This window comes from Patella vulgata, chromosome 4 (assembly GCF_932274485.2).
Source record: "Patella vulgata chromosome 4, xgPatVulg1.2, whole genome shotgun sequence".
Classification (NCBI taxonomy): Eukaryota; Metazoa; Mollusca; class Gastropoda; family Patellidae; genus Patella; species Patella vulgata.
Genome location: NC_065882.2, coordinates 71,268,899 through 71,296,683, shown reverse-complemented (window position 1 = coordinate 71,296,683; position 27,785 = coordinate 71,268,899). Strand labels below are relative to the sequence as shown.

At 34.7% G+C, this 27,785-nt stretch overlaps 1 protein-coding gene across 1 annotated transcript; it reads left to right on the top strand.

Moving 5' to 3' along the window:
- The first annotated feature begins 4,358 nt into the window (after positions 1 to 4,358).
- On the top strand, positions 4,359 to 26,928 carry LOC126818049 (E3 ubiquitin-protein ligase HECTD3). Its single transcript, XM_050545226.2, has 18 exons — positions 4,359 to 4,751; positions 6,889 to 7,025; positions 7,717 to 7,948; positions 9,878 to 9,993; positions 10,512 to 10,625; positions 11,349 to 11,434; positions 12,085 to 12,250; positions 13,109 to 13,190; positions 14,064 to 14,140; positions 14,717 to 14,872; positions 16,443 to 16,611; positions 17,518 to 17,640; positions 18,246 to 18,335; positions 19,170 to 19,373; positions 19,804 to 19,933; positions 20,367 to 20,520; positions 21,233 to 21,301; positions 22,707 to 26,928. Exons 1-18 carry the CDS (start codon positions 4,467 to 4,469, stop codon positions 22,789 to 22,791), a joined length of 2,475 nt encoding a protein of 824 aa, XP_050401183.2. The 5' UTR covers positions 4,359 to 4,466; the 3' UTR covers positions 22,792 to 26,928.
- The last annotated feature ends 857 nt before the right edge of the window (positions 26,929 to 27,785 follow it).

The following is a 27,785-nucleotide window of genomic DNA, read 5'->3' as shown; positions in this document are numbered from 1 at the left end:
CTTTGCCCCAGCTTTGCCCCTCCAACCACCGACGGCTAGCGCCGCCACTGTGTGGGCGGCTTATTTGACGGCCCCATTTCACTCGCGGAGAGATACACTGTCAAAAGTGAAAATGGACGTTTTTGTTTTTTGTCTTAATAATGAGTAATTGCTCCACCAATCCTCAGATATTCAGCAATTGGTCGTGGTATGCTCCTAATCAACCGTCCAATCACGATTTGGGGCACCCACTCCTCTTGCTGTGCCACGACCAATGCTTGCAGTGTTGTCGGTTGACGTTGTCGTCGACGAACACGTCTCCCGATCAAATTAAAATAAAGCAAAAATACGCTAAACAGTAAATCTCGTATGCCAACCGATAGGAAAGCAAACATGGATAGGATAAACCAGCAAGCGGCAGTTTTCATCAACCCTTCCTTGAAGTGTCAATTTGACAATGAACCCCTCCCACGTGTATGGCGCTATTGCGTGTCGCATGTGCAGCTCAGTGGTTCTGTTGGGGCGATAAATAATTTCTTCATCTGTGAACATACTCTCAAAGCATTTCAAGTGTCCATGACTATTTATCATATGACAACCTGCATAGGTATTTGCATTTCAATATCCCCTACTTTTTTTTAAAGAGTATATAGGGTCCAGTACATCCGATTTCGATGAAATTTGGTACTGTCCATTGCTCAAAACTCTTCTCGTGTACGAAATAATGATTTATGTTATATTTATAGCACAGCTTTCATGAGTTAACAGGTTTAATCAGAGGCCAAAGGCCGAGGGGTTAAACTTGTTAACGAATAAAGCGTGCTATAAATGACTTGTAACATTGACAACTGATCAACATGCTTATTGTTATTGCACAGAAAACCCACCCCACTTCTCTATATGATTTCTACTAAAACTAGTGTAAACCAGCAAAAGTGTGCAATAACATTGAACATGTCTAGTTATTGCACGGTTATAAAAGCTCCACCCAATCTACTAGCGGGAAAACAATCTGCTTATTCAACGAAAAGAACAGAGGAGGATTTCCCATCCATATTACAAGTGGTTTTAATTAAGGTTCCGGATAGAATTTGGTGTGCTTCTAGGCTCCCTGTCTATATTTGCGTTCATATTGACGGTAAATGTGTATATACATAAAATATTTTTAATTTTAAATGGATCCTTCACATCATATATAAACGTAAATATTACTTCCAAATATAGCCAGGGTGTACCGTAGCACGACGTATTAATAGGCATGTGCATTTCACACAGGGGTTTCTGCTAGTTACGTGTCTGGATTTCCAGTAGATTGCTCCTAAAATTAGCCATAGTAAAACACTTATAAACTAACAGGAACATAGTTTATAGTCTAATATTGAACGGAATCGTTCCATAGACATTTATGAGGTCAGAATTACCAGACTTGAGTCTGATTTATGCGTTTGTTTTTAACGATATCGTTCATGGGTTCGAATCGGCTCCCGCTTCTCCTTGACCTTTGACACGTCTGTCCTTTGGCCTCCTCCTATTATGATTGAGTATCTAACGTGGGATGTGAAATTTTAACGTTATGCTGAAGAGAGATATGTTGTCGCCGACGAGGCCCCCCTCATAAAAAAGCGCCTGAATTTCAAATTGATTAGTTTGAAGATCCACTATTTCGTCTATATTAAAAGAACAAATAAGTATTGGAAGGAATTATGAGTAAAGGTCTGTCTGATTACTCTTCTAGTTGCTGGTCATTAGTCGACACATCTCGGTCGGAATTCGGGATTCTTGTGTACTGTCTGTATTCTCCAACGTATCTGAGATCTTGTACGCGGTCTTAGTTCTAACGCCGGGGGGAAAAATAGTCCATATTCCATGATCAAGAGAGAGAGAGGGGGGGGGGGGTAACGTCCACTCGACACAAACTAGGTCATTTCGGTTCAATTTTATTTCAATAATTTGCTTACCCGTAGGGGTCTTTAGCAGTGGGAGAAAACCGGAGAACCCGGAGAAAACCCACGTGGTTGGTCGGGTGACCCTACTCTTTGTCAGTGACAAACCTTATGATACAGCGCGCACGTGCTAACCATTTGGCCATCCACCCCACCCCACCTACAATATTGCGAAATGGGGCATATCTCTTAAATAGTCCATGTTCATGATGAAGTCTACAATAGTGGGGGAATCGTAAAGTCATGCTGACTTTTTGGGCAGATGGGTAAAGTGAAAAGAAATTTTTATTTCATCTACTTGGCGAAATAAAGTGCCTGAAATCTAATAAAACACTAATTTTACGGGCTGGAATAGCAGGAAAACGCGTTTGCGGCTGTCAAATATTCCAAAATTTTCTTGGGGACTCCATACAAGGTCAGTTCCACTTCTTCGCCTCTTGAAGAAAACCGGCGTCGCTGTCTGTAAACCCGAAATTTTTTCGGGCATTTCTAGTTCTGCTTCCCTTACTGTTATCGAGCCCTAATATAACACTAATTTTACTTTTCTTTTAATTGAATACCATGAATTTGTACTGAGTTGACTATGGATTAAAAAATGTTGCCTGGAGCCACTCTACTTTGTGCGACATTTTTCGGGCATCGATTATTGTTTGTGAATGCAGCTGCAACAGTCTGATTAGATGGTTGGAATTCAGAGTGGAGTTTACATGGGATAGAATAGCAGACAACGGATTTGCGGTGGTTATATTTTCAAAATTTTCTCCGGGAGGGTATACCCCCGAACCCAGCGACGATTGATTGGTTGTTTGGAATTCCGGTCAGCCAGGTAGGCTATATTGGACCAAATTGAAGTTGCTATATTCACAGACTGGAATAGCAGGAAAACGCGTTTGCGGCAGTTAAATTTTCACGGTCCCGCCTTCGTGGACTGTAAACGATTGACTGGAATTCGAGTCAGCCACCTTAATAAGGTTATATTAGACCACTTTGAAGTTACTGTTCACGGGCTGAAATAGCAGGAAAACGGGTTTGCAGCCGTCAAATATTCCAAAGTTTTCTTTTGAGGGGGGGGGGCAAGGTAAGCTCCGCTCTCTTCGCCTCTCAAGGAAGACCGGCGCTCTCTGTAAACCCAAAATTTTTTCGGGCATTTCTGGTTCTGCCCCCCTAACTGTCATCGAGCCCGTACGCCTATGCAGCCCCTCCCCTAGTTCTTTGCGAGACGGTTTGTTATCCCTACACCGCCCCCCCCCACCCATGCTCCCTCTTGCATCCGCATCTGCAGCTTTCAAGGCTTCATTGGCTGACATAAATGCGCTCAATAGTTTAAACTGTGCTATCACCGCTGTGGACAAACAGGATATTCGGGTTATTGGTCAAACTTAGCAGAACTCGGGATCATTTCTGTTCGAGGTTTTGTTGGGGTGGTAAATGCCGGGAAAGCCCATGGAATAATTGCACTCCTGATTATCTTATTAATGAAGAATTTATATGTTTGATATCGTCCATCAATGACGTATAAAAACCAATATAAATTGTATAAATGGCGGCCATCGGCTCTTCTTAATCAGAATTAGTTTGAACGGGTCAAACGTAAAGGACGAGTGTCAGATGAGTTGACGGACTAGAGTAATATTGGTCAGTTACGGGTCAGTCATACAGCGGTCACGTCTACAAAGTATTTATCAGTACAGCGTAGCAAGTAAATCATCAAACTGTCTCATCGTTCTCTCTTTATATATAAACTGTTAATCACAATCTAGATTCACGTCTCTATTTATCTCTATATTAACTATGATTCATATAGAGCTCTAACTAGGTAACGAAGAGTATCCAAACAATCGCCCTGTTAGCTACACTGTACAATGGTGTGATTCCCATATCTATAATACACACACATCTATGCCTCACTAATCGAATTTTTCACAACAAAAGGTTAAAGTCAGTATATTTCTACCATAGATAATTCCTGTAAAAATTTGCCTGGGTAAAGTGGAATAAGTTAATTGGTGAATCGTTCAATTATAAAATGAATCAAAATTAATTTTTCTTTATTTAATTTTTTTGTGTACCAATTATATTGTGTCCAGCCAGATATCCTTCAAACACCTTTATTGTATTATGGTTTTCTTAATATTTTTAAAAAAATAATTTCATGATTTAATTTGCAGGAAAAAAAAGTTAACATCGAGGGCTAATTAATTCGCTCCGATGTCGTCCCTGGCAGTCATATTGGCGGCCAAACGAACATATACCTGCTGATCAGTTTCGTTCTTCGCTTTCTGTGGAAGTTAATTAATGTATAATTTACGATTAATGGGAGGTAAATCCATTTATTAGCCTCAACAAAACGGTTGTCTCCCTTTTATATTACAATGACGTACAACACATTATTTTTAGTGACGTACGTCATTCATCGCACCTGTTTGTGACGTAGTCCACACGGACGTTCAGGAATAAGTGTGACTTGATAATGATTTTACGTGTTATTTGTTATAGAAACAATTATTGAATGAATTCTTTAGTGATATTTGTTGACAACTAAATATGTCGCATATTCCACCAGCCAGAAGAAAAATTACAAGACTGCGATGTGTGCAGGAATGTATAAAATGTTTCAAACAAAATTTGAGCATGCCAGAAAGCGTGTGTTTCGTTGCTAAAGAAGTTCAGTATTACTGTACTCAAGCTAAAGTCACGATCAAACTTTACAGTGAACCCCAGAAAAATAATAAAAAGGCAAAAGAATTAACATTGACACCAGAATCCATTCTATTTGTGAGTGGAGAAGAGTGTTGTAACTCACATGGAAAATGGCTTCGTGTTGTGAAGGTTTGTGTAACACTGAAAAGGTGTACCCTATCCAAATTCCAATCCAATCTTATCTGTGACTGGCTTGGAGACATATTTTTCAATATGACTAAATCCTCTACAAATCTAAATTACTCATTTATAAGTCCGAAATATCTGACCTATCTGTCAGGCAGGTTGGTGTATAATACCTGATATAGTAGGCGTCCATGCTGTAGACTAATGATTTTTCAGGGCTAATGATAGGATAATCAAATGTCTAATTAGTAATTGACCTGTATTGTACCAGATATGGCTTTGCCAGGGATTTACACCAATCATTTGAGGGACTCAGTTAGCTTTTTGTCTTAAATGTCAGTCAGGGTTAGAAATATATGGCTGGCCTAAGTGCATTAGTTTTCTGCTCGTGGAGTTAGTGAAGGAATTTCAGAAGTTGTGTTATACCGTGCCTGGATAAAACCAGATTTTTATTTTATAAAAATAATGTGTAGGTGACATTTACCTGTTGTTTTCAAGTACAGCATGTGGGCCGTGCACTGTACAGACCTCTAAAGGAATGGCAATAGATTATCAGGTCACCCAACCAAAAAATTGACCTGAAATCTTAAAAGGGTTACATGTCCGGATAAGGGGTTTTGACGTTCACGTTCAAACGACTAAATATTTTGAGCTCAAATTTTGAGACAAGATAAATACAACATTCCTCTATGTCTTGGCGCTTAAATTTCATACGTAGAAGGACTTTTATTTCTGAGACTCTGTTAAAATCGGGATGGACACTTTAACCCTTGGTATGGTGTCTAATGTAAATAATCAAACAGTTCTAGTATGTAGCCAGAGTCTTCTTCTCATAATGATCAGTACCTTAAAATGATCAATTAAGTGTATGTGTATGATGGACAAGGAGTGATAACTATACATCTTACCAACCAGTTTATAATTATGACAACACGATCTGAGTCCATATTATGTAGTTCACCCCTTACATTTATAAATGTGTTAAGATACTCAGAGTTATAGAAATTAGTATTAATCAAGAGTCTTATTCTGTGATTTGATGTGGTGCCATTGTTGCTTTCAAAGACCTATAGTTACCTGTAGTTACATGTTGTAGTTCTTGATTTTATGAAGTACATCTACATGTATAGACAGTGACATTTTGTCTTTATTTTGAGCATCTACATATACTTGAAAGCAAGCTTGGACAAAAGGCACCCGTGACAGACTTTGTCAAGTACAAATTTTCACACATTGTATATATAATACTTGTACAGTGTATAAGCCTGGATATAAAGGCGCCTGTTACAGACATTGCCAGACAAAGGTAATTTGTGTCTGACAAAATCTGTGATAGGTGCCTTATGTCCAGGCTTATAATTAACTTTGACACATTATTGTCAGATATTCTCTTTCATTAAGATATTATTGTCACGTCATTGCCTAATAATTTATATTTCTCTAAGTGGCATTTAGTAATTGACAGAACACAATTTCTATGGGAAAACAATCACTGGTATTATTCTAAAAGCACAACATTTCGACAAGTGTCCTCTTATCGTTATCAAGTACAAGAGGATACTTGTCAAAATGTTGTGCTTTTAGAATAAAACCAGTGATTGTTTTCCCATAGAAATTGTGTTAATGTGTTTCCCAATCGCTAAATGCCACTTAAAGATTATATTTTGTAATTGGGCAAGAACACACTAACACTATTTATGGAATAACAATTACTGGTTTGTTAACATACTCTCATCATTATCAAGCACATGCTTAATAAAGAGGGGGGTTTGAGGGTCAAATGGTTAGCATGTGCATGCTGTATCATAAGGCCTGTCATTGAGTAAACTGGCGTGGTTTCGAATTCCTGGTTGTACGTGACAAGGAGTAGGTTCACCTGTCCAACCTCGTGGTTTTCTCCGGGTCCTCCGGTTTCCTCCCACTGCTAAAGACCCCTACACGCAAGCGAATTATTGAAATAAAATTAAACCATATGTTAGTCCTGAAATGACCTAGTTTTTGTTGAGTGGATGTTAAAACCCATTTCTCTCTCTCGCTTAATAAAGACGAGAGTATCATCATCGAAACATTGCATCTTAATAAACCAGTAATTGTTATTCCATAATTAGTGTTAGTGTGTAATTTATATTTTTAATTATAGTTCCGAGCATCACCATCATCTAATGTAGAAATTTTAAAAGAAGAGTACTGGTATCTAATGTATGGCAATAAAACATCAGAGGACACACCTGTTATTCAAATTGTACCTGCTAAAAAACATTCTCCTTATTTATTTAGGTATGAATTTTAATAATTAAGTTCTATCAAATTTTAATAATATTAGAATTAAATTTTGACATCAAGGTCTTCTTAATCAGGAAAATTTAACATTAAAGGGAGTTTCTGAGATGAAATAATAAAAATGCTGGATTTTTTAACATACCAATTCATATTACTCACATGCATGGATACAATGATTTTTTTTTTAATGCATTATGTAACCTAAGCCTACCTATTGCTGGCCTTTCTTTTGGCTTCAAAGGTGATATAAATTATTATTTAAGACATTTATCAACATAAGTCAATGATCAACTGTCTAGACTATTGGACTGAATTTAAACATCCACAAGAATTAAAAATTTAATGATAGAATTGGCAAACAAGGCTAAGTCTCTGTTGTCAAGTATCATTGCTACTATAATGAATGATCTATGCTATATCTTCAAACAGTCATAACTTTGCTCAGAATAAAATAGTTTAAAAGAAATTTTCAATATATTCAGTTTTCATTATCTATTTTTGAACTTGATAGCAAGAACTTCCAGTGCCTTATTTAAATCTTACTTGATGCATATTTAACAGATTAATTTCAGATACAAATTTGAGCCATCACTACATGTAGTTAATACTAATAGCATTTCAAACTTTTTATGTGGTCAAACTTGAACTGTAGCTTGAATTATACATTTGGTGTTTTATTTTGGGTTAGTTGGGATGAGATTGTAGAACAACATTATGCACTTCAACTACGTGAACATAAATCACCACTGCCTGAACCGGATACTGTAGCTGTGAATCTATTAAGACAGAGTCCACCCTCATGGTCCTTTCAGCATGATGAAGTATTGGTTTTAATGATGGCACAACACATGCCTTCAGATAATGATCATCTAGGAAGCATCAAAAATGTTGTGGAATCACTTGATGTCTCTACATCGTGTGTAAGTTAAATATTTTTCTCAAAACAGAAACGAAATTTTTTTAAATTAATTATTTAATTGTTTATTTAGTTATTTGAGTTTGTAACAATTGAATATTTAAAATAAAATTTGGATATGTTGTCTAGACAAGACTATTATTATCACATTAAGCTACATGTAACTTCGTTTTAATACTATTACATACAATCAGATGTCATTATAGTGTGATTCACTGTAAGGAGTGGTTAAGTATAAGAAACAGGATGTCTGTTGTGTATAATAAGCAAGGGTCCCACTGTAATACTGCTTTAGTTGTGTTTCAAATAATGAAAGCCGTAAAGTATACTGTGTCTCGATTAGGCTGTTACAAACTTCTTTCATTTTTTATATGCCCACATTTTTATGTGGTTAAAAACAAAGTCATGGGTATCACAAAACTATCTTTTATAGCATCTAAATTTTCGTAAGTGTAAAAACTTACTTCTTTAGAGAATTCATACAACTATACACAAATGATACATTTGAAGTACAAGGTTAGTTATGGTAACCAATGATGTCATAATGTTAAAATGACATCATAACTTTGATGACATAATATAAAGAATAAGCTAAATATAGATAAACGTTAGATGCTATAAAAGATGGTTTTGTGATACATGTACCTATGACTTTGTTTTTAACCACACCTACTACTGGTGTCACCGTATCAAGTTTATTATGACTTGGATCCCATCTAAGTTTATGTTATTGTCCCCCGCCTTTCGAAGAAAGCAGGGGACTATTAAAATGGGTTCGTCCGTCTGTCTGTCCGTCACACTTTTTGGGACACAATAACTCTCTTCCTAATTGAGCTAGAATGTTCAAACTTGGTGTATGTGTTTATTAGGTCAATGCCTTGATGGAGTTCGAAGATGAGCATTTTTCGCTTAGGGTAAGCAGAGATAAGCAATTTGATTGGTTGATGCTTTGGGACACGATAACTCTCTTCCTAATTGGGCTAGAATGTTCAAACTTGGTGTATGTGTTGATTAGGTCAATGCCTTGATGGAGTTCGAAGATGAGCATTTTCCGCTTAGGGTAAGCAGAGATAAGCAATTTGATTGGTTGATGCTTTGGGACACGATAACTTTTAATTGAGCTAGAATGTTCAAACTTGGTGTATGTGTTTATTAGGTCAATGCCTTGTTTATTTTGATTCTATCTGATAGAGAGTGATGAAACTTAATGTATACTTAATAATCAGTTTGATTGCTGGATACTTTTGAAAAAGATAAACATGCAATTAATTAATATATGTCATCTATTTATTTCGGGATTTCAGCGGGGGACATCAGCCTCACTGTTGGCTTGTTCAAATGGTTTTGGATTCCTCTCTCTTTATATTTATTTGGATTCACATTTTTATGTGGACGTATATTGTCATCGTCCCCATCCGTCCAGACATCTGTCCGTCAGCGATTTGTTTGTGGACAGTCTACAGGTCACAATTTTTATCCAATTTTGATGAAACATGACATATAGGTCTATCTCCCAAAGATCTTGTTTCATTTCGATATTGGCATTAATTGGACCCTAACTTCATCGATTATGGTCCCTAATTATACAAAAAGTGACGTTTTTAGCTTGTGGATCCTCTAGAGGTCACAATTTTTATCCGATTAAATAAAACGTTTGAATCTATCACCGTTACACCATAATGACGATTGTTCATTAGTCGATGACAAAAGAACCCTATAAGATTTAATGGGCATTTTCAGAATTACGTGTTTGTGATCCATGGAGTTTGACTCTTTAACACTTGTGAATGTCTTGGCAGGATGGGTTGAGATTGATTTTTTTTGCTAGCCTCAACAATTTAGCTGTTGTTGGGCAAAGGAGAGGAACCTAAAAGTCGTTGTTTATTTTTACCCAGTCATTCAGTGTCTTTCATTGTTGATATATTTATGACAGGAGGATGATGGACCAATGAATTTAACAGATAATGATCCTGATACATACTGGGAGAGTGACGGTACACAGGGACAACATTGGATACAACTACGTATGAAGAAAGGTACTATAATAAAGTAAGTATAATTTTTATCTCAAGTTTTTTACTCAGTTAATCAGCATTTGGAATTAAGGTTAATCCATCATCTTTTCTGAAGGGGATACGTCTTTCTGACAAGTGATCTAATGTTAGAAGAGAATAATTCCCCTGACTTATTCTATCACATAACAATTATTGTAAATCAACCTTTTTATATACAGTGTAAATCAGACACTTTCATAATACAGAAAAGTGTTTTTGGTACCATGGAACACTTATACTAAGGTATTTTAGTTAATAATTATCGTAATTGTACAAAATTTGTATTGTTTATTTCATGAGCTCATAGGTCAGGATTTTAAAATTTGTGCACCTCTTTAAACATGGTGTCATTATGATGTAAATTAAATTTCATTTATTGTTTTAATAGGTTCATTGGTGAGGGCAAATGTGTCACACTTTCATCTTATATAATAAATAATGTTGTGGGGAACCTTTTTGTTTGCAATGTATTTTCCTCAACAGTTGTTTATTGTTGTTTTTGTTTTTGTGTAGGAAATTGTGTATTACATTATGTAGCAATGATGACAATTATTTACCATCAAAGATTCTAGTACAAGGTGGAGAAGTTGATAATCTTAAAACACTTGGTACCATTACACCTGACAGGTATTTCTCATAATTATAGTTTTATAAAAGGGCATTAGGTAAGATTAGATATAGAGCTGACAGTTCTCGCTATAATAGTTAATACATAATGAACAGAGAATATGCTGAACATTCCAGTCAAATTAATTCACTCTGAACCTAGATATTAGTGATTCAAGTTAAGGCTAGCCTCGATCATCAATACTACCATTGTTACAATAATAAACAAAGCCTTGATTATCCATTTTAATGGTTATTTCATCCACCACAAAACGTATTCAAATCCACTAAATACCACAGGCATCCGATGGCATCGAGAGTTGATTATGGTCATGCTAAGTTAATTAATGTCTAATTAATAATTTAGATAACATTTCAGTCCTTAAAGAAGACCTGCTATAGGCAGATTTAGCTTAATGCATGTTTAATTAAATTCTTTTTAAATATTTTCACATAGAATAATGTAATTTCACTGAAATTTTTCGACATGTTCCCTTTCCATTATCTATTTTTAAACTATTATAGCGAGACTTGTCAACTCTTTATCCAAATCTTCCATAATGCATCTTAATAGCAATCTGAATTTTGAAACTGTTTCCAGTAACAATATGACCAAATTATTTTTTATTATTAAGGGTCTATATTATAAGATTGTTTTCATTAACAATGTAAATTTTGAGAAGTATTATTTTTGGATTTTGATATAGTTATCAAATGTTTTCTCATTTTATTTTTTTTTTTCAGGATAAATGGTAAACAAGATGTGGTATTATTATCAGGGTTAACAGAACATTATCCTCTTATTAAAATTAGATTTAAAGAATGTAAATGTAAGTATACTACAAACTTTGGGTTTGTTTTTAGATTCTTTTTTAAAAAAAAACATCTGTTGTTTCATTGAAGTAAATAACACAACAGGAAGAAAAAACGCACAGAGGAAAAAAGTGCTAGTTCTATGAATAAACCTTTGCTAGTTCGATCCGCGCTAGCTAAGTGTTGAATATATGTGTTCTTTAGACAGTGTAATGTTAGAGATAAATACATCACAGCATATTCTATATCCTCAGATTTGTATAAAATGCTTTACAGAGTACAAAAATTTCTCTACATGATTCAAAAGGTCGCAGGTTCGATTCCGATGTTGGCCGAGAAAGTTCATCAGGATTTTCCGGCATGGTTTCCCCCAGTCAGTGGTGCAGGATGGAGGGACTGACAAGGACAGCTGTCTTGTCATTCAAATCGGACGAAAAAAAACGAGGTCCTGTGTACACATTGGCATGTACGTAAAAGATCCCTTGGCAGTTGGAATTTCGATATAAGAGTAGGCCATAGTGTCGCTGTCTGGGTAAAAAATTCCCTCATAGCACACTGTATGTCGTAAGCCCATCTTCATTAGCCCAGTCAGTGCAGAACAGTAGGACGGTAAACCACATTTCATTTTATTTTGCATAATTCAAAAATAACATATTTTTGTTTACAGCCGGTGGAATTGATACAAGAGTAAGGGGAATAAAAATAACAGCAACTGGTGAGAAGAATCATGGTTTTGATATAGATTTTTTTACAAGTGAAAATTTGATCCGGTTTCCACTGCTGCAATCTTATAGTAAAGATCAACTTTATCGTAGATCACAAGTTATACAAAGGTTTGATTTATCTGCTCAAATTATTTTAGATTTATTTTTTTATATGTTCACATTTAAATGTGGTTTTCTGTATTGTCTCTGTCAGACAGTTGGTCCAAAATTGCTATATAAACTACATTCGTAATCGATTTTTTTGATGATTTTAATGCGCTCTCTCATTGAAGTGTTGTCATCTACTGCCATTTTTCTGTCTATTGTCCACAATATCCTGTGATTATTCTATAGGTTAGGGTTCTTGATGGATTGTTCTCACGTTGGCAGAGATTGTTCATTTGGTCATAAGGGAGAATCCTATTGAAAATTCAGAACTTTTGATTAGAGGACAGTTTTCGCTATAGTAGATAAAAAAGAGATAATGAAAACAGAATATGCTGAAAATTTCAGTCAGATTGCTTCACTCTGAACCAAGATATTAGCGATTCAATTTTAGGCTAGCCTCGACCATCATTACTACCATTGGTACGATAAAAAACAAAGTCTTGATTATCCATTTTTACATTAAATCATCCATCACAAAACGTATTCAAATCCACTAAATTTCACTGGCTAATGATGGCATCGAGAGTTGACTATGGTCTTGATAAGTTAATTAATGCCCAATTAATAATTTAGATAACATTTAAGGCCTAAAGAAAGACCTGCAATAGGCAGATTTAGCTCTTGCATAATGTATGTTTAAGTAAATTCTTGGTTAAACCACTGGCCCAAAGCCTTTAAGGAATTGCAGGTTCATTATGGTACCAAGAAAACAATCACTCTTGGACTGATACATATGTAAATATAACATGTAGTTATTAACAATCTACTTTTCCTATCTTTTTTATTTGACCTATATCTATTGTGAATGTATATTTGTAGGTTTATGGTATTATTAGACAGTGTACTTCAACTTCTGGTTCCATCCTGGCATACATCTACAAGCTCAAAAAATCCACTAGCGGTAAATTAAGTCTTACAGTCTCTTTATTTTACTGACATAAATTCCACTGTTACACAATCTGATTAGAATACAGATCTATATTTCGTTTCGTTTTTTATACTTTCGATGACTTCCACTAAATGAAGATGGTCACGTCAGGGGTCATGTGAGCGGCTTTTGACCCTATGATGTCAGACATTTGATTAACCAATCACCGTTGATGTTTCTAGAAGGATACCCAGGACCCACAGTTCCGTGCACCGTATGCCAAGAACTCACTGTAACAGACCGTTTTATTGGCTAATCCCTCACTTCAACCAGAACACGGGTTATATAAGAACTCTTCCAGATCCTAGTGTAGTAAAGACAAGTAAAACAACATTTTGAACTATAAAAAAATGAAAAGAAATAGGATCTGTGTTTTAATCAGATTGGCTGTTACATCTTGGAAATTACCTGTATCAAGAATATGTCATATTATGGAAGCAATTGCCCGAGAAATCCCTCTCTGGCCATTGCTGGATTGACTTCTGATACATGAGCTTTTTTGAGGGAGTGTGTCTATTCTTCCTGTTTAATCAAATCAATCCCAAGTACAGCATGTGACTTTATTGTCAATAATACCAACTGCTCCAACTGGGCTAATGAAGACGGGCATATGTCATACAGTGTGTTATGAGGACAATTTTGCCCGGACAGCAGCACTACGACCTACTTTTATATTGAATTCCATCTGTCAAGGGATCTTTTACATGCACCCCAATGTGTACACTGGACCTCTTTTTTTGTCCCATCCAGGCCATTGAATTAAGAGCTGTAGGACTACATGTTATGTGTAAATGCTTATTTTTTCTTAACTCAAGTATTAACATACACTGTTTTTTTCTATTTCAGGGAATTCGACCACTGCTACCTCTATCTAAGAAAAGAATGTCTTTAGTAGATACATGTTTAAAAGATTCAGCAAATGAGTAAGTATACAGTTGGACTTTAAACCCAGAGCCCGAGAGAGTAAAAAAAAATGTGCTTTTTTTCGCCCCCCACCCCCTCTCTCTTTCCAACACTAGTCATATCTAGATGATTCACTAGCTGATTGCAATAAAGCATGCATAATTGCCCATTTCAATTTCAAACTTTGATATTCATGGGCCCCATAGACTCTTATGGGCCCTGGGTGTGCCCCTCTCGTGAGACCTAGTTAAATCCCATTTCATTTCATAGCCACTGGCACTGTTGCTATGGAAAATAATCTTAATGACTGCCTTGAATCGGTTGGTAATGTCATTAAGTGATTCTTTTGAGATGTCAATCATTGTGGAAACCCCCCTCACTCCCTCCATTCAGTCTATGACAAAACTTGATCAAATTACTACAGTATAATGAGAAAGTTAGTATTTCCAAAGACTTTAGGCCAGTCTACTAGTAGCATATAAGAGAGTTGGGATGGGATTGCCTGTTAAAACACCATTGATGTATTTCTTGAACATTAATTTTGCAGATTTATACAAATTGAATTTCTTATATTTTAAACATTTTATAATTTTCAGACCTCCTGAGAAACCTACTGTGTATATAAATCGTAGAATAGCTATGGAACACCGGTGTAACCCTAGTAACGACCCCACCTGTAAAAGTAGTGTTTTTATTCAACTATATGATGGATTAAAACCAAGAGAAAGAAGTGCAAAACCCTTAGATTATAGGTAGAGTAATACATATCTAATCTCTAAATGAATGATACCAATCTGGTTGTTTGTTACTCAACAGTAGATTAATATAAATGCATAACAAATGGGAAGTGGTACCTGATGTTCTAAAAAGTGCATTATAAATATAAACATCATTTAGCATCAAACATTTTGGCTGTATATAGTATTTCGTATTAGAGCCTAGGTAATTCATGTGTGCATTTAGCTACCCAAAATTAAAAGAAGTTTACAAATAAAATATACTGACTTTGTCACCCAGTGATAAAACTAATTCCATCCAGGGCTCAAATAGTCGCCCAACCACCACTGATTTCACCCTCCAAAGAACCTAGGGCGAAGTTGAAGTCGCCCTCGTGTCGCCGTATATTTAGTGAAGGGAACAGATTTACCGTACATAAACAAACACGTGTGACTCACTGTGAGGCTCGAAGGGAAATGTGAAAATTAGACATGTTGTGAATAAGTTTGGGAGACGTATTTCTACATCTTTATATGAGAAACTAGGCAAGGCTATTTTAACTATTTTGTTAAAGTTAATTTAAATCCATCTAAAAACAATAATAATTCAAAATATAGCCAAGGAATCTATTTATTTTGTCTCCATTGCAACCTCTATCCAACTCTGAAAATTGTAGCCAATCAGCAACGACCCCATTAAACATGGCGGTGGATACAATATTTTCTTGTGGTATTGAGATCTATCAACGAAAACAGGCTTGTTTTTGTTCTATATACAAAGAGACTATATATAAAATGAATACAATTCATAGAAATTTGCATACAATGCCATAATTAGTGCTTGAAGGTCTATGAAAGCCCAATATTGATATATCTATTTTTAGCATGGACCACAGACGTCAACACGTATTTATTTTACTTATAACTTACAAGTCAAGTTACACATCGACTTACACAAATGTAGTTTGAGCTTGCACTATATTGTATGTATTAAATTTAAAGTAAAAGAACGAATTCGTATCTAAATAAATGATTATTTTGTCTGTTCCTTATTAGGGAAATGTTTTTGATGTCATTTACATAGTGTATAGTTTAATTAGTTCCCATTGCTTTCTATCCTAAATTTAAACAACTAGTAATTTCTTAATTCTGGTTCAGTGGTGTGTTTAAAGCAAGAAATGGAAACATTTAGGGCTACCTAGCATAATTATATATATAGGATCTATTCGACTACCTGCAAGCTTAAACATTTGATACATGTAAATGCTGATATTGATGTGATCTTGTTATACCACAATAAATGCATAAAAGTTATCTAGAATTAAATTTAGATGGTGAAATTGCGGAACAAGATGGAATGGTACCATTACCGTTGAAATTTGTGAAATCTGACCTCTTCTTGTAGTCTCCCTAGATCCCCCATACTTCTCCCTATTTTGCCTGTAGGGAGAAGTCACTTCTCCCTAAAAATTGATCCTAGTTTGAGCCCTGATTCCATCGGTAAATGACTTTTAGCTGCATGTCTGTAGCTATTCTTTGGCACGGGAGACAATTCAGGGTTAAATTCTTCTATGTATTGCATTGATTGAATTTTAAATAATTTCAGGTGGACACATCGACATGATCAGTGGTGGGAATGTAAATTTATATCAGAAGGTATAATCGACCAAGGTGGTGGATTCCGTGATAGTTTATCAGATTTAGCTGAAGAATTATGTCCCTCCACTGTTGATAGTCCCATTCCACTTCCTTATTTTATACGAGCACCCAATCAGGTTAGTAAAAAATATAGTATGGTCGCAATATACCATAATGGAAAGCAGTGAGTAAGACATTAATCAGGATTTTCTCTCATGGTTTCGCTATGTCAGTGCTGCATGGAAATGAAATGAAATGATGGTTCTACTTTTCTGCACTAACCAGGCTATACTTTATACTTTTAATGCTCTACACTACATAAAGATCTGACCAGTTGTAGTGGAAGATCGCATCAGGAGTCATATAAGCAGCTTTTGTTCATTTGATGTCAGACATTGATTAATCAATCAGCGTTAACGTTTCTAGTTGTTTACCCAATGTTCCGTGCATCGCTGCCAAGAACTCGCCTTAACATACCGTTTCATTGGCTAATCCCTCACTTCAACCAGAACGTGTGTTATATAACAACTCTTCCAGATCCTAGTGTTGTGAAGACCAATAAAACGAAATTATGGACTATAAAAAAACGAAATGGAATAGGATCTGCTTTGTAATCAGATTGCCATGCTGTGTGGCAACAGGGAAATTTTACCCAGACATTGACGTTTGTGCCTACTCTTTAGCAAATTCAAACTGTCAAGGTTCTTTTACGTGCACAGGATCTTGGTTTTATTGGTTTTACGTCAAGTCCAAACAACTAGATACTGTTCCTCACCAGGTCCTCTGTCCTGCACCACTGACAAGTAGAAACCAGGCTGTCACTTAGCCAAGGTTCTTTTACATGCACAGGATCTCAGTTTTACCTTAGTCCAAACAACTAGATAATGCTGCTCACCAAGTCCTTTGTCTTGCACCACTGACAAGTGGAAACCTGGCTGTCACTAAGCCATTGTGGCTGCCAACCCAAATTAGAGGCCTAGTTGCATTTTTCTTAAGGACTCCCATTTTCCCTGTAGCTTATATATTTTATATATTGTTTATAGGAACAAGAAGATGGTAATGTTAATACTGATGTTTTTATACCAAACTCAACTTGTACAGATAAAGATAAATATATATGGATAGGTCAACTCATGGGGGCCTGTTTTAGAGGAAGAGAAAATTTGGTATGTTATAATTTAATATGACTTTTAATAACTTCTATTGTTAATTTTTACCAATTTTATTCTACCAATAAGTAATGTCATTTTAAGGGACTACATTACAAGACTCTTGCATTCTACTTTAAAGAAGAGGTTGGATTGCCGAATGGTTAGCACGTGCGCACTGTATCATAAGGTCTGTCATTGAGTCAAATGGCATGGTTTTGATTCCCCAGATGTACATGAAAAGGAGTAAGGTCGCCTGTCGAACCTCATGGGTTTTCTCCGGGTCCTCCGGTTTCCTCTCACTGCTAAAGCCCCCTACGCACAAGCAAATTATTGAAATAAAATTGAACCATGTGTTAGTCACGAAATGACCTAGTTTGTGTCAAGTGGACGTTAAACCCCATTTCTGTCTCTTTTTCTACTTTAAAGGAGTTCCACATAAGATAATCCCTAACAAAAAACATAACTTGAGAAACTATTATACAATATGTAGAATGTGGAAGCTGGTATTGATATAGTTTAATTATTCAGTGTTTTCGCCCCGTTTCATAGTTTCTGGCACTTTTCTTTTTAAAACTCGCGGAGTCAGAACCGTATCTTAATTCTTGATTGCTATGTTTTAGGTTTTAACATTATCATCATTTGTTTGGAAGAAATTAATTGGTGAGAGTTTGAGTTGGAGTCGTGACTATTTAACTGTTGACAGTATGACGGTAAGGTTTAGATTAGATAGGTTGAACTGAATATTGACATTAATATATCAGTACACCTGTAGATTGAGATGTTGAGCTTATGATAGAGCTTTCCATTTTAAGATTTGAAGCTGATCAGAATCATAATTTAGGCAATATAATGTAGGAATTATATACGAGTTTATAAACCACACCTATCATTGGTGGTCCAAGACTATACAATAGTCTCAGTCAACCAGCTTACTGCTTATACGTTAATCTCACAAATAGGCCTTTCAGGTAACCATATCAATAATCCATAAAAATCAGTTGTTATACTGCCTTGCTACTGTGTTAAATAAAAATGAATTTATTCGCAATCTTATGCAAATAGGTCAACTCCAAGTACATTATAGAGAATAAAAACATTATAACTTTTCCCCAATGTGATTTTCAAATGCTACAAATAAGACATAATAAGGAAGTATTTGCTCATATATCATTATGGTAGGTCATATGACACCTGCTTGATACAGTTAGGAGTTTGAAGTTATCCCCCAATGCACATGGATTGCATTGTTAAGATTTATTGTTAGCTGTCAGTTAGCTCTTAAGAAGATCATATTTACTGAGTTAATAGTAATACTATTTTAACTATGTATATACACCCATTTACATTAATAATAATAATAATGATATATTATTTAGGGAGAGGGGTTTTACATAGGCTAAGTCTGTTTCCCAATCCCATTCATACAACCTGAATAAGATATTGTTTTAAAAAATAAATTATGCATTTTCGTGACTAACCTACAAATTGTAACATACTTCCATCACTTTTGACAATACAATTGGTACCAATTTCTTTTAATTCAGACAAAATTAATTGATGACTTAGAAAAGATGGATGCTGTGACCTTCAGATCTGCATCAAGATCATGGAGTTTAACTTTAGCTAATGGAACAACTGTGATATTAAAAATGGATGAGAGTGGAAATCCTCTTGTATTAAAATATGAAGACAGAGAAGAATATTGTGAGAAAGTTAAGGAAGCCAGAATGAAGGAATTCGATGATCAAGTTAGTCAATTTTATTAACCTTTTATATAGGACATATGTTATAAATTATCTATGTAGATTATTTAATGTGCACACTTCAAAGAAGAAAGTAAATTTTTTGAACATTGTCACTCTGCACCATGAAAAAGAGAAAACTAGCTATCACCTATGACTGAAATTAAATGATTAGTGCGTGCGCGCTGTATCTTAAGGTCTGTCATTGAGTCAGCAGGCCTGGTTTCAATTCCTCGGTTGTGGGTTTTCTCCGGGTCCTCCTATTTCCTCCCACTGCTAAAGATCCCTACGCGCAAGCACAGAAATTGAACCATATGTTCGTCCCGAAATGACCTAGTTTGTGTCAAGTGGACATCTCTCGCTCTCTTGTATTATTATAGATATCCTATATAAGATATGGTTTATCACAAGTTAAACATGTATTGTTTAATTATAGATAACCTATATAAGAAGTGGTTTATTACAAGTTATACCCCCAGCTGTTTTAGATCTGTTAACATGGCAAGAAGTTGAAAGTAGAGTTTGTGGAGATCCAAAAATATCCTTAGAAGCACTCAAAAAATCAAGTAAGTTATTTTGGATTTTTTTTTATCAATTTAAGTTTGATTAACTTTGGCATTTTCTTTTATCATTTTATCAATGCAGATTTTGTAAACTTTGTCAATTCAATGCAGATTGTTACACTGTTAAACTAATAAGGTTCATGTATGAACTAATGACTTTTACTAATGAAAATTTGTGGTGTGGCTTTAAATGATACATCAACTTATTATGGTATTTGTTCCTTTTGCTAATAAGAAATGTTTTGTTTCAATGAAAACAAATTTGATTTAGTTTTAGTATGCAATGATTGAGTTTTCTTGCTGATCTTCGATTTGCAATGACACACGGTAGCTAACACAATGCGTGATTGATTTTATTTAGAACAGAAAAGTGTTTGTGATACGTATGTGTATTCATAATGAAATATGTACATAAGATTCTTTTTTTTTTCCTTAGCTCACTATGATGAAGTAGAAGAAACAGATGAAAGAATTAAATATATGTGGGAAGCTTTAAAGAAATTCTCTAACGAAGATAGAAGTAAATTTATTAAATTTGTGACTGGACGACGAAGATTACCAGCTTCTATTTTTGTAACATCAGGGAAAAGGTATGTATCTGTACCACTCATTAATTTGTTGGAGGGAAGTTTGTTGTGCAGAAAAGACACTTCTTTAATTATCAATGAAAGATTTGTTCCATGCCACGTGTTGGATGCCTGACACATGCTTGTCTGGTTTAATGTCTGTGGTAGTTGGAAGGATACAAAACTATGCCAGAAAGTTTGCTGATGTGGTTAATACAAAGCTTAGACGTTTAAACCCTACCTTACTTTATACAATGTATGTTAACTTGGTAAGTGGGAAAATCCCTTTCGAAATTGTGGATTTCTTATCACAAATTGTGGATTTAAGTCCTCGTTTAACTCTTAGCTACCCCAAGTCGACTTTCGTTGACACCTAAAACATTACCGTTAAGTAGGCCTACCCATGGCGACTTATCGAAAAAACTGGTTAGCCGAATGCAACGTTCCTAGTGTAATAAGAGTTACTTCCCTTATAAACAGACAACTTTCACTCATTTGTTTACTTCCCGTTTGACATTTTCACAGTTAAAAATCCTACGGTTTCTTCTTGAAAAATTACAATAAAATGGTGATATTGTCTCGGCCTACATAAAAATGTTCTGCTAATCATGGATTACTATTATGACGTGGTTTTATGACATTTTTACATCAAACCTCCAGGTCACTTAAGAGTTAAGTAGTTAGTGAGATGCTACAGAGAGTTTTTTTAAAGGATGTTGTTATATGTTTATTTCAGTGATGCAATAGACAGTTTACCTGAATCATCTACTTGCGCTAACATGTTATATCTGCCTTTTTACTCTAGGTAGGTAGCTACACTATAACTACTTTCATTGTTTAACATTATTTGATCCTGCAGCAGAATAACATCATTATTACTGTAAGGAAGATATTTAAACATACATTATGCAAGAGCTATATCTGCCTATTGCAGGTCTTTCTTTAATTCTGAAATGTTTTCTAAATTTTTAATAAGACATTAATCAACTGATCCAGGCATAATCAACTCTCCGATATTAAATAGATTAGAAAGGTTCAGCCATATTTTGATTTAATTTAAAAATGGAGGAGCAAGACTTAGCTTCGAACAACCAGTACGGTGGTTGAAATTATTGCACACATCTAGACAAACCTTCAAAGGCTAATATCTATGCTCGCAATAGAGTAATTTGAATGAAGTTTTGAAATTATTCATTTTACATTATCTATTTTCGAACTGTTATAGCAACAATGGTTAGCTCTTTATCTAAATCTTACATAATGTATCTTTAATCTTCTGTTCTTTGGAAGAGAACTTTAAGGTTTATTGGAAGCCCTGTTTTGTTGTCTTTATACAAAACACAATGATTATCCTAAAACTTTTTGTGCCTCACTACAATCAGCCGCATTATATCCTCAATATTTCCCAAAACCCAAAATCCTTTACCCCTGTTTATTTCTTAGTTAAGTAACCTCTCTCTCTCCATTATGTGTCCCCGCCGATTACTCTTATTTTGATGAATTTATTTTGAAACGCACCCATTTACAAAGTTGTGTCTTTGTTTATGCCTTTGAAAAATGTCGCTGTATATTTACATAAACATCACATTTTACAATGCAAGCCTTGGAGAATTCTTGCCTAACATAAAATCAGTATGGTGTTCTGAGTGACGAATGTGTTTTGCTCAACAGATTTTTGCTGAACGCCTTTTGGAGTTGGGTGGTCTAGCGTGCACATGAAATTTTTGTCTATAATAATAACTCAATTTTATCTACACCCACATTGTTACGAATTTCTATTACCACTGTGGGGGTGAGGTTGGATGGCCGTATGGTTAGCACGTGCGTGTTGTATCATAAGGTCAATCATTGAGTCAACTGGCGTAGTTTCAATACCCTGGTTGTAAGTGACAAAGAGTAGGGTTGCATGTCCAACCTCGTGGTTTTCCTGGGGTGTTCCGGTTTCCGGCCACTGCAAAAGATCCCTGCGCAAGCGAATTATTGAAATCAAATTGAATCATGTTAGTCCCAAAATTACCTAGTTTGTGTCGAGTGGATTTTAAACCCCATTTTCTCTCTCTCTCTCTCTCTCTCTCTATCTCTCTATCTCGCTATTAACACTGTAGAGGCTTAAATTATTATCTGATTTTTAGTTAGCTACATGTGGGCATATGTTTCGTTGCCTGGTAACACATTTGTGTTTTACTGAACTTTTGCTTTTATCTTTTCAGTGCCAAATTAGCCGAGGAAAGAATTCGCTACGCCATCTATAATTGTGTTGCTATAGATACTGATATGCATCCTCAAGATGACTAGGGACTAAATATCAGCTTACATATATTTTTTAAATTATTATTGGCATAAGAATGTAACGTAATAAATTAGATGTTCAATATATTAACATATTTTATATATTATTTATAGCATTATTACAGTTTCGTTTTAGAAGATAATTTATTAATGTTCAATGCAATGCTTGTATGAACAAATATTAAATGATTAGATTATTTGTATGCAGGTATGTTTCTATAAAACCATCAAAAATTAATTCAACTGGTTATATCATGGTTCGGGGGTTGGATGGCCGAATGGCCGAATGGTTAGCACGTGCGTGCTGTATCATAAGTCCTGTCATTGAGTCAACTGGCGTGGTTTCGAATCCCCGGTTGTACGTGGCAAGGAGTACGGTCGCCTGTCCAACCTCGTTGGTTTTCCCCGGGTCCGCCGGTTTCTTCCCACTGCTAAAGACCCCTACGCGCAAGCGAATTATGGAAATAAAATTAAACCATATGTTAGTCCCGAAATGACCTAGTTTGTGTCGAGTGGACGTTAAACCCCATTTCTCTCTCTCTCTCTATATCATGGTTCACAACATTCTGATGAAATGGCAATTAAAATTTTAATTCAATTGGTTGTATCATAATTTATAACATTCTGGTGGAATGACCATTTATCATCAATTCAACAGGTTGTATCATGGTTCACAACATTCAGGTGGAATGACAATTAAAAATCAATTCAACAGGTTGTATCATGATTCACAACATTCTGGTGGAATGACAATTAAAAATCAATTCAACAGGTTGTATCATGATTCACAACATTAAGGTGGAATGACAATTAAAAATCAATTCAACAGGTTGTATCACGATTCACAACATTCTGGTGGAATGACCATTAATAATCAATTCAACAGGTTGTATCATGATCATTAAGAATTAATTCAACAAGTTATAAGAATTAATTTTAGCAGGTTCTATCATGGTTCACAACACTCTGGTACTCTGGTGAAATGACCATTAAGAGTTAATTCAACGGGTTATCATAAGAATTGATTCAATCGGTTGTATCATGGTTCACAACATTCTGGTGAAATGACCATTAACAGTTAATTCAACGGGTTATTATAAGAATTGATTCAATTGGTTGTATCATGGTTCACAACATTCTGGTGAAATGAGTTTAAAAATTTGGGAGCAATGATGGCTCAGTGATTAACCAGGAGATCCCCGGTTCGATCTTGGGCATTTTGCAGTCTGTTTTTCCCATGTTATTGGTGCAGCATGGAGGGTTTCCTTTTTGCATTCGGAACATTGTATCCAACATTATGGTGAACATCTCAATGAATATTACCAATTAGTCAAATTTTATTTAATTCAACCAAACTGTAGATTATTACTTACTTACTTTAATTCTGTTGTATTTTAATATCGCATATGTTAAGATATATAATGTTAATTATTTTGATTGCATATTATGGCTCAATAGAAATATATACCATACTTTGAGTGAAGAAGACTTATTAGTAATAATATGCATTCTTTTTTGTTCTGATGCAAATATTGAATATATTCATAATATATTATGTGGTGTCTCATAATGGCTTTTAACTTGCCTCCAGCAATACTTTATTTAATTACTGGAAGGTCACAAGAAACAAAATATATGACTGAAATCATGACCAGGAGCCTTATTTAAGAAATCTTAATTTTCATTGGCTAAGAAGTAAAATGTGTAAGAGGATTGTAACCCCCAACCAATTAAATATTTCAATTTTTCGGTAAATAAGGCCCCTGTGTTATTTTGAGTTGCATGTGCATACCCCTGTATTGTTAAGAGTGTTATACAGAGCTAGTCTGCTCCCCAATACAATTTCAGATACTGAATAGGATACTGTTTACAATTTAAAGATCTATTCTTGTGATGTTCGATCTCCTATTTATATAACCATCTTCAAAGACTATATTCAAACTATAAAGAAATACTGTATGTTGCCAAAATCAAAACATGTTAATAATGTTTCAAATCTAAAAATACCACCATTAGGAACGAGCAGAGTGGTCACTTACCTGCTCACTTACGATAGGTGAGTGTGTGTTGGCCTATAGCAGTGTGCTTAATCTAGCTTTTAGTTTCAGTCATCTTCTAAACTTGCACTTGATAGATAAGGATTTCTTATTTATTTTATTGTAAACCTACTAATATATAATCAGGTATATTTAGTTGATCTAATTAACTTCAAGGGAATATATCTTTAAATGGACCAACTTGAAGGAGCTTAACCTCTTTGATTAAAATAATGTATTGAATATGGTTGATCTGATGTGTTATGTCGATTAAAGTAAAATATTGAATTGGGTTGGTCTGGTGTGTTATTTTGATTTGTAATTGCACAAGCCCTGTATAGTTAATTTTTGTTCTAAAGATAAAGTGGATGTCCTTGTTTACTAGTTATAGTAATACAGTAGAATACAAAATGTGGGCATATTTTGCATGGCAACCGGTTGTTTTCTAAAGATAAAGTGGAAGTCATTGTTTTCTAGTTATAGTAATACAGTAGAATACAAAATGTGGGCATATTTTGCATGGCAACCGGTTGTTTTCTAAAGATAAAGTGGAAGTCATTGTTTTCTAGTTATAGTAATACAGTAGAATACAAAATTGTAACACTGACTTTATCTTTAGATGTAAAATTTGTTAGGAACACAGATTTTCATTTTTAAAAAACATATCAGCATATAAACTCCAATGAAAATTAAGATTTTAAGTGTGACCCAAATGCAAGAGGGTTATCCATTTTAATAAAGAATAATATGAACATTACTATATGCATCGATTTTAATGCTTTAAATATTTACTAACATAGACAGTAAATTCTACATGTAAAAATTATTTTGCTTGTTTTTTCTTCTAATGCAGAGTAGTCCTAGATTTTGTTAAAAAATATCTGTATTCAATAATACTCCAATATAATAAAACATGTGTATACTGTTTAGTTAAAGATACATTATGGGAGATTAGATAACGAGCTGGCAGTTCTCACTATAATAGTTAAAAATTAGATAATGTAAAGGGTATTTGTTGAAAATTTCAGTCAAATTCATCCACTCTGAACCAAGAATTTATTGATTGAATTTTCGGCCTAGCCTCGATCATCATTACTAAAGTCTGTATGATAAAAAATATAGTCTTGATTATCCATTTCATGATTTAATCATGAATGAAAGTTGAGCAGCAAATCGGATCCTAATCCAGTAAATATCGCAGGCTAGCGATGACATCCAGAGTTAATTATAGTCTGGATAAGTTAACTAATGTCGAATTAATAATTTAGATAACATTTCAGGCCTGAAGAAAGACCTGCAATAGGCAGATTTAGCTTTCGCATAGTGTATGTATAATTATCTTTTTGATTAGACAGTGTTGACAAGAGGAATCATCTATGTGTGGAATGGGGTGTGAATTTGATGACAAATATGAAGGTGTCATTTTTGTAAACAAATATCAGATTTTGTATTTTTCTACTGTTGAAACAAAAGTAGAATTATTTTAATATGTACCTTCCTGTGGTTACTCTTACTCACCCTATATTAACTGATTTAGCTAAACCAAATATATATATATATTGCTTCCAGGTTTGAATCATTTGAAAATAGGTTATTTTACCCAGTGTTTAAATGATGATTGATAAAATTTAGTTAATATGTTTTGCTTGTTATTGTTTTTAGACCTATGTCTGTTAAATTTTTCTATGTGTTTGCTCAAATTCCAAGTTAAATCAGTGTATAAATGCAATCACGATTTTGATTATCATGTGATCTTTTAATGGCTGCTGTTATAATAGTATGTAATGTTTAGCACTCTATAGTAAAAGGTCTTTGATACCCACAAGTTTTTTTCCCCTTACAAGTATAACTTAAGACTTATAATCAGCTGTCTAGAATAGGTGTTGAAAGATAAAGTTTGCTAGAAATTTATTAAGAGTTCAGCAATAGTCTGATTTGTAAGCCAATATTATGAAAGCAAGTCAAAATGCTAAACGATACGACTCTGTACTAAGCATTTGTTACTGGTTAATTTAAATATATATATATATACCGTTCTTTATAAACATATGTAATGGAAATTAATTTCATTGGCTTGATGTCTTTTGAAATAAATTGTGAAATATTAATATAATGAATAATTTTGATTTATTTATTGGTCACATCTACAGAATGACAAGGTGTTCTATTCTAAAGTGTGTAAAATACTTCCTTTAAAAAAAAAACAATTCACAAAAAGGGTATGAAACCACAAAACCAACTTTATTTGGGTCAAATATTAAAGCGTTGATTTCATACTTCGGGAATAGATCTCTGCCCTAAATGGCTCACATATCCAAACATTTGTATCTGTCATACATATAAAGACTAAATAAACATTTTACAATTTTATTAAATGGAAGCAAAGTAAATATACTTAGTGTTTTCGACTACCAGGACGGAGGGGCTGACAAGGTAAGCTGTCTAGTCGTTCGGATGGGACGAAAAACCGAGGTCCCGTGTACACATTGGTGTGCACGTAAAAGATCCCTTGGCAGTTGGAATTCGATATAAGAGTAGGCAAAATTTCCCTCATAGCACACTGTATGGTGTATGCCCGTCTTCATTAGCCCAGGTTAGGAGCAGAACAGTAGGACGTTAAACCCCATTTTATTTCATTTCATTTCTGTTTTCGACTACAATCATCAAATTAGAACTTAAAATGTTGGTCAACTAGCTTAGCTTTAGCTTAATGTCTGTTCTCCAGTCGAATTAACTGTAGACAGGCAGCCAAAGTTGAGTATGCGTTGATGACTTAATTTTAGTTGTTTAAATACTTTGCGAGATTTGCATCTTTCTTTCAAAATTTTTTGTTGAGGCGCAGCCTATTTTGTTTTTACCTCAAAAATGAAACAAATATTTGCAAATAATTTGATTTTTAATCCAATGTACCATATAAAAGATTCCACCCTTCACCCCAAATCGCTAATCAGAATAACAAATAAT

What these genes read in the sequence shown, in the direction of transcription:
- LOC126818049 (XM_050545226.2), top strand. Translation starts at nt 4,467, where the DNA reads ATGTCGCATATTCCACCAGCCAGAAGAAAAATTACAAGACTGCGATGT. An exon ending in AATGGCTTCGTGTTGTGAAG is followed by an intron (nt 4,752 to 6,888) that starts GTTTGTGTAACA and finishes TTTTAATTATAG; the next exon opens with TTCCGAGCATCACCATCATC. An exon ending in TATCTGCCTTTTTACTCTAG is followed by an intron (nt 21,302 to 22,706) that starts GTAGGTAGCTAC and finishes TTATCTTTTCAG; the next exon opens with TGCCAAATTAGCCGAGGAAA.